Here is a 7,186-nt window from a genome sequence, read left to right on the forward strand (position 1 = left end):
CTTCATTTTGGTTTCAATTGAAACCTCAGGATCCATCAGGGATTCCTTCAAACGAGTCTGACCATTTGGGAAATTTCGAGAGCCCGTACTGTAGTCCAGAATCCTTTTCAAGGCTGTCAAGCAGAACTCGCCGCAATCTCGTCGTGGGTTCAGGATAACGCACACCGATGTTGTCGGCTCCCGACGATCTGCCAAGGATCCTTTAAAATGGCACGCCATACAGGCGAAAACTAGAAATATCCCAAGCTGCAGCATTCTGATTATTCGGTTTCAACAATGCGTCAGACTTCCAAGTAATCTTTTTTTTTTTTTTTTAATTTTTTGGGTTTTTTTAAGACTTGTTATCAGATGAATATTATATATTTAAATGTGTGGCTTTAGGAGGGCGGCAAATATTAGGTATTTTTGTTTTTATATTAATTTTAATTGATTTTGATGGGATCTATAAATGAAAAATGATCGTGTTTTTGAGGCTTTCTTCAGAGATTTTAAATAAAGGGGGAAGTGCATTAAGCAGGGCTTAAAAATTACATATACGAGGAATAGTTTTTTTTTGTTATTAAATTAAATAAATTTTAATTCTTACCACTTTAAAGCATTGCTTGTAAAATCTGTTTATATTTTTTAATTTCTTTATTTAAATAAAAATTTTCTCAGCCCTTTTAATGATCTCCTCCTTGTTTTGGCTTGAATTACAGTCAGCTGATGACTCAGTGTGACCATATTTTAGGCCGGAAATTTAAATATTTTATAAAAAAACGACCTCCTACTTGATGGAATGATATTTTTTAGAAACTTTAACGACGTTTGATGCGTTTTATCTTTTTTAAATGATTCTGGACTGTTACATGTGATACGTTGAGCTTTTCTCCCATTTGTCGGGTGGTATACCGACGCTTTTCCTTGAGCAATGCCTTGATTTGGTCCTCATTAACAGCCGATGGTCGTCCACTTCGTGGTGCATCCTCGAAGCTGAAATCTCCTTCACGGAACTTGGCGAACCAACGCTGGCATTGGCGTTCACTCAGTGCATCCTCGCCATAAACGTCACATAGTTTCTTTCGCGCTTGGGTGGCATTTTTTCCTTTTCTAAAGTAAAATAACAAAATATGTCGATAATGCTCAGTCAGGATAACCATCCTGTGGCCTTGTTTACACAAATTTTCGTCCTGACTTGCATGCTTTTCACGCTTTCCAACACTGAACATCGAGGGCCACCCATCGGCTTATCGAAATCCAAAGTCGATGTTGTTGCTCCACCTCTATTGCTGTGACATATTAATTAAAATCATTTTTTCATAACATTAGCACAGTAGGAGCGGAGAAAAACAACAACAATACGAAGCTAGGACAGATACAAATTAAATTTAAATTTTTCATAGAAATTACTTTATTTTTTCACACACACACGCCCGCTTACACACGTTTGTTCAGAGACGGAGACAGAAATTACGGAGAACATAAAATCAAAATGAGTATTTTAAGTGTGCGCTATCTGGTCCAGAAGTTCATCCGCCAGGCAAACATATTGGCCAACAGGCGGGTACTGGGGCCCACGGTCCAGCGACCGCCACCGGCGTACGGTAAGTGAGGTTATGTCCCGCCGTTACATGCCTTTTGGTCACTGTTTTGGCCAATTTTTGAATGAAAACATGGACACTAATGGTTGTCCTTGGATTATTTCAGGTTCTCTCCGGTCGGCACACAGCAGCCTGTATCAAATGGTAAAGAAACGCACTCTCGAGGCGCGCACCAAAATGCAAGCCAATAAATATCCCAACAATCAAGCCTGCGTAACCACACCAGTCGCCAGCGAGTGCGAAGAGAATGTGGATACCACCAATCCCGTCCCACCGATACCGTTCGCCACCACCTCAACCACTGCCACTTCCAACTTTCAAGCTCCCGCCCAAGTCGATCCACTGTTCAAAGTGGTATTCCATCACTTCATCTCATCTCATTCCATTCATTTGCTTGGAAAGGGGGAGAAGGGTTTTGTATAAGTGGAACCAACTGCTTGGGAAAACCCTTCTCCTCCTTTGAAGATGTTGCTTTCATTAAGAACTATCCTTAAAATCCTTAATCTTTTAGGGCTTTGCCGACTGCAAGAGCATCTGTAGTGCCAAGGAGGTCCTGAAGTCATCGGACTGCGAGACACACACTTCTGCCCCCCATATGGATGTCTGCAAACCAAAGTCTGCCTGCGAAGAGTTCAAGCGCAAAAGGCAGGAGACGAGTTGCAATGATGATGGCGGTTCCGATGGAAAAGATGGCGAGGATGAGTGCGAGTGCCGGATGAAGGATTTGCGTTTCAAGTGTATCCTGGGTGCACTGGCTGCCCTGCTAGCTGGAGGATTTGTATGTTAAGCCAAAGACGATTTTTTGAAATATTCTTATATAAGATACTATGTTCTTTTCCAGCTGGCTTGGTTCCTTGCTCGTGTAACAGATGACACCGAAGCCAACAGGATACGGGACGAGATGGATCGAAAGAAACGTAACCTGGTAGCTGGATTAGTCACAAGTAAGCATGGCTACCTCATTATCCAGAAGTTTCCAAGCATAATTTCATTATTGCAACTCATTATTTCATAACCTCGAAAAGATAGCCACTATCTTTAACCAGATAATCAATTACATTAATTCGTCCTCTTTTTCAGGTCCACCCAGTTCCGAATCCCTGCCAAAGCATGTCCCGTACCTGATCATCGGCGGCGGCACCGCTGCTTTCTCCGCCTTCCGTGCCATCAAGTCCAACGATGCTACCGCAAAAGTGCTGATGATCAGCAACGAGTTCCGCAAGCCCTACATGCGTCCGCCCCTGTCCAAGGAGCTCTGGTATACGCCCAACCCCAACGAGGATCCCATCAAGGACTATCGCTTTAAGCAGTGGACGGGCTCCGAGAGGAGGTGGGTCTGTTCTTAGTGAACATTTCAGAAAGTTTTCTCAACTCGCTTGTCTTTCTAGCTTGTTTTTCGAACCAGACGAGTTCTTTGTAGATCCGGAGCACCTGGCGGACAGTAGCAATGGTGGAATATCTGTGGCTCAGGGATTCGCCGTCAAGAAAGTGGACGCCCAGAAGCGCATTGTGACGCTAAACGATGGCTATCAGATCTCGTACGATACATGCCTTATTGCCACCGGTTGCTCGCCAAAGAACCTGGACATGTTCCGCGACGCATCGCCCAGTGTTAAGGAAAAGGTGATGGTGTATCGCACCCCGGACGACTTTGATCGACTGCGTCGCCTGGCGGCGGAGAAGCGATCGATTACCATTGTGGGTAATGGCTTCATTGGCAGCGAGCTGGCCTGCTCCCTGGCCCATTACGCCAAGGAGAACAATGGCGGCAAAGTCTATCAGGTGTTCCAGGAGGAGGGCAACATGTCGAGGGTCCTGCCGAAGTATCTTAGCCGTTGGACAATGTCCAAGATGGAAGCCCAGGGCGTTTGCGTCATCCCGAATGCCAGTGTTAAGGCCGCGACGCGAGACAATAACAATCTTAAGTTGGAGCTTAACAATGGCATGACCCTCATGTCGGACGTGGTGGTCGTCTGTGTGGGCTGCTCCGCCAACACGGAGCTGGCGAGTCCTAGCAGTCTAGAAGTGGATCGCAGCTTGGGCGGCTTCGTGGTTAATGCTGAGCTGGAGGCCAGAACAAATCTGTATGTGGCCGGAGATGCTTCCTGCTTTTACGATCCACTTCTGGGCAGAAGACGAGTCGAGCACCATGATCACTCCGTTGTCTCTGGTCGTTTGGCCGGTGAGAACATGACTGGAGCCAGTAAGTAACATATAACTACTCCAGGATTTTTAATCTGATTCCTTGTGGCTTGCAGAGAAACCGTATCAGCATCAGAGCATGTTCTGGTCGGATCTGGGTCCAGAGATTGGCTACGAAGGAATCGGTCTGGTTGACTCTTCGCTGCCCACAGTCGGTGTGTTTGCCTTGCCAACGAATGTGGCCAAGCGGGTGGACAAGCTGCCCGAGTCGCCGGAGAACCAGGGCTCCCAGAGCTCGGATAGCTCGTCGCTGGAGAAGAGTGACAAGCCCGGTGTTACCTGTGATCCCGAAGAATCGGAAAACTATGGCAAAGGTGTAATCTTCTATTTGAAAAACGATAAAGTCGTTGGCATTCTGCTGTGGAATCTTTTCAATCGAATAGGATTAGCTAGGACGATAATCAATCAGAATGCAAAGTACGATGACCTCAACGAGGTGGCCAAGCTGTTCGAGATCCACGCGTAGAGCACCGAGTGTCCCCCCAGTGGAGTGGACATAGAAACAAATATCCTGGAATGCAAATCAGCCGCCGCCACCGAACAGAAATCAGAGTTTAGCATTTAAATCTGTGTGTTTCTAACGCAATATACATATATACGAAAAGCTAATCTGAAACTGGATACGAACGGCAACGGCACAATGCAACAGAAATTTTAGTTTTATTATTTTTGAAGTAAATCCCATTTTTTTTTTTATAATCAACGACGACATTCATTTGGTGTATCTGCATGTAAATATTTTAAGAGACGTGGATACGCGGTCATCTGTTGAGGATTTCTGTGCCTTTCTTTTCCTAATAAACAATGGCTTTGGACGCACACATCTAGTATCTTGAAATGTTGCATTTGAAGTGTATCAGTTATACCTTAATTGTTTCAATAGATTTAAGCGTTATTATCCTCAGCGTAATTCTAATAAAAATAGGAATTGTTAAACCCAATTCTCCCAGACTGGGAGATCTGTTGCTGTAATAAATGTTTCTACCTAACAAGTTTCTCTGTAAATCGAAGTACCTTTCAAATCTCAGTTTTTAAGTCAAAAGTAAGGCTGTCAAAAAAATAGATTTTACTACCTTGGGATATTCCAAGTTATACCTCGATCTAAGTCTTATAGAAAGTAGGGCCATCTGCCCAGAAAAGGATTGCACCTGGCTTATTAGGGTGGCGCAGATTAGCGACCAATAGGTAGGTAGAAATCCGCTAATATTAAGGATCATACCTGACACCATACCTGTAGGTGTATAAAAGCTAACCCCCGATCTGGGCAGGACATCAGTTTCATCTCGACTCTTGCACCATGAAGTACCGCATGTTGAACAAACGCAAACAGGCCTCTCCTTCCCCCGTGAGGGAGTCGGAGCCCGAAGTAGAGGAGAAGCCCACTCAGCAACCCACCCACAGTGCCCTGGAGTTCGAGGCAGCTGCTGCCCTCCTGATGCTTCGCTACCAGTACGATCGTCAGATCTGTCATCGCATCATGTCCTACACAGAGACACGGTCCCCGACTCCACCGCCAGTGGTGGCCGACAATACCACGCCCAAGGATCAGGCTATACGCCCCCCGGTGGCCACTCAACCGCTGAAGAAACGCTCCATACCATCGCATCTGCTGAGACGATCCCTGACACCGGCCAAGTCCCTGACCGCGGTGACCAATACCTCGATAGTGAAGGCCAAGACCAGGACTCCGGTGCCCGGGGCTGAGCGCAGCCACAATAGGGCACTCCTCAAGTCCTGCCGGAATATGATACGCGAGTTTTTGGACAACACCGATTTCATTTAACTTTCATTTAAAAACTTTCCTAAAATATTAATAATTTTAAACCCAGTTTTTAGAAACACCGCTCGATACCCCCACGCACGATATAATCAAGAATTGTACAACAGAATTTGTGATCAAAAATCGAAAAATATTATAACCAAAAAAAAAGTAATAACACAAATAACTGGATTGGATTTCATTTTTCAATTTATTTATTGCATATAAATTTGTTTCTTTTTTTTTATACATATATAAATTATGTATTGATCGAAAGTTAAAGTTTTCAATGGAAGAACAGGTATTGTGGCGACACTAGAGTGCTAATTATTAGCTATTGGCGGTGTTTAAACTTAAAGCGTACGAAAAAACAAATAGAAAATTATTTTTAGCATAGATCCTACACAATAATTAATAATTACAGTTGTTGCGCTACAATCTAAAAACTTATGAACGTGCATTGATGATATCGCTCCTTCTCGATTAATATAATTAATAAAGTGCTTCAAAATGTACATTTTCTATTGTTTTTCTTTTTTTTCTTTCAATATTCTTGTAGCAGAAGGGTGGTGGTGGGTGGTTGGTTGGTTGGTAAGATCGTAAGCGTTTTAAAAACTAAAATTGTTAATCCTTAAATGAACACCATCTGTGCTGGGCTGGACCTTTCAACTGCAGCCACTTAAACTAACATACAAATTAAAATAATGATATTAATAATAAATGAAAACTAATATGTGTATACATATATATGCTTGTATATATAAAAAATGGAAGCCAATTATGTTCTTAATGATGAATTCTTCTTGATGAATTATTTCTTTCTACGGCTAGGGGGGCTCAATTGAAATTGAATTTTGAAAGCTCTCTTCTTGGCCTGATCTGGTAGGGAACTGTTGCAGCTTCGCCCTTCTCTCTCTCTAGGATCACTTGGCCAATTTGAATCAAAGATATATCTGTTCTGTTATCACAAGAAATCAATTTGCCATTTTGCATACAAAAAAACTCCTTCCTATGCAGACTTGTATATTAATTAACAATTTCGCCAACAATTCAAATTTTCATTATTCTTTCATGTGTGTGTGTGTGTGGGTTGGTGTTTTTTTTTTTTAACAATGTTTTGCATTTTTTTGTTTTCATAAATTTGAAACCATTGTTGAGGCAACATTTGTAAAGCTCAAAGGTGGCAACACTTATAGTCTAATCGCTACTCGCTAGAATTACTCGTTACTCGCTACTCGTATGATTGATGTAATCGCTTAAGCTTAAATGTTTTTCGTTTTTTTTCTCTTATGTTTTGTTTGATAAATGTAGAAATTGGCACATAATCGAAGGCTGCGCTGCGCCGGCTCAAGAATTCTACTTAAAATAATCAAAATTACATGATCTCTTCTTAGTTTAAACTTAATAAATATGTTTGATGTATGTAAGCATGTATGTATGTATGTATGGTTTTGTTAATGCAATTATGTATGTTTGTATGTATGGTGTGTGTGTGTGGTTTTTTTTCTATTTACAGAAAGTTGGGTTGTTAGGGATGGTACATACGACAGGATCTTGAAGGATACCAAGTAAAGGATATTTCTTCCAAAATATCTAATAAACTGAACAAATGAGTATTGGTCTTCAAAAACATACACGATTTTAG

The 7,186-nt window shown here is 42.3% G+C and overlaps 2 protein-coding genes and 1 long non-coding RNA gene across 4 annotated transcripts; 2 read left to right on the forward strand and 1 right to left on the reverse strand.

Moving 5' to 3' along the window:
* Positions 1–276: 276 nt before the first annotated feature.
* Positions 277–1,167, reverse strand: LOC122321502 (uncharacterized). Its single transcript, XR_011442099.1, has 2 exons — positions 587–1,167; positions 277–442 (listed from the first exon to the last, which is right to left on the reverse strand). It is a non-coding gene; the product is annotated as an uncharacterized lncRNA (long non-coding RNA).
* Positions 1,168–1,273: 106 nt separating this feature from the next.
* On the forward strand, positions 1,274–4,601 carry AIF (Apoptosis inducing factor). Of its 2 annotated transcripts, none has more exons than XM_017242265.3 (7): positions 1,274–1,583; positions 1,687–1,724; positions 2,092–2,358; positions 2,422–2,524; positions 2,661–2,910; positions 2,969–3,783; positions 3,839–4,601. In XM_017242265.3, exons 1-7 carry the CDS (start codon positions 1,472–1,474, stop codon positions 4,246–4,248), a joined length of 1,995 nt encoding a protein of 664 aa, XP_017097754.2. In that variant the 5' UTR covers positions 1,274–1,471; the 3' UTR covers positions 4,249–4,601. The 2 variants fall into 2 exon arrangements, with proteins under 2 accessions (XP_017097754.2, XP_017097753.2); XM_017242264.3 differs by having other exon boundaries at positions 1,276–1,583; positions 1,687–1,934.
* Positions 4,602–4,800: 199 nt separating this feature from the next.
* Positions 4,801–6,365, forward strand: LOC108125920 (uncharacterized). Its single transcript, XM_017242267.3, has 2 exons — positions 4,801–4,967; positions 5,020–6,365. Exon 2 carries the CDS (start codon positions 5,080–5,082, stop codon positions 5,563–5,565), a length of 486 nt encoding a protein of 161 aa, XP_017097756.2. The 5' UTR covers positions 4,801–4,967; positions 5,020–5,079; the 3' UTR covers positions 5,566–6,365.
* Positions 6,366–7,186: the final 821 nt, after the last annotated feature.

The sequence above is a fragment of the Drosophila bipectinata genome, chromosome 2L (genome assembly GCF_030179905.1).
Source record: "Drosophila bipectinata strain 14024-0381.07 chromosome 2L, DbipHiC1v2, whole genome shotgun sequence".
NCBI lineage: Eukaryota > Metazoa > Arthropoda > Insecta > Diptera > Drosophilidae > Drosophila > Drosophila bipectinata.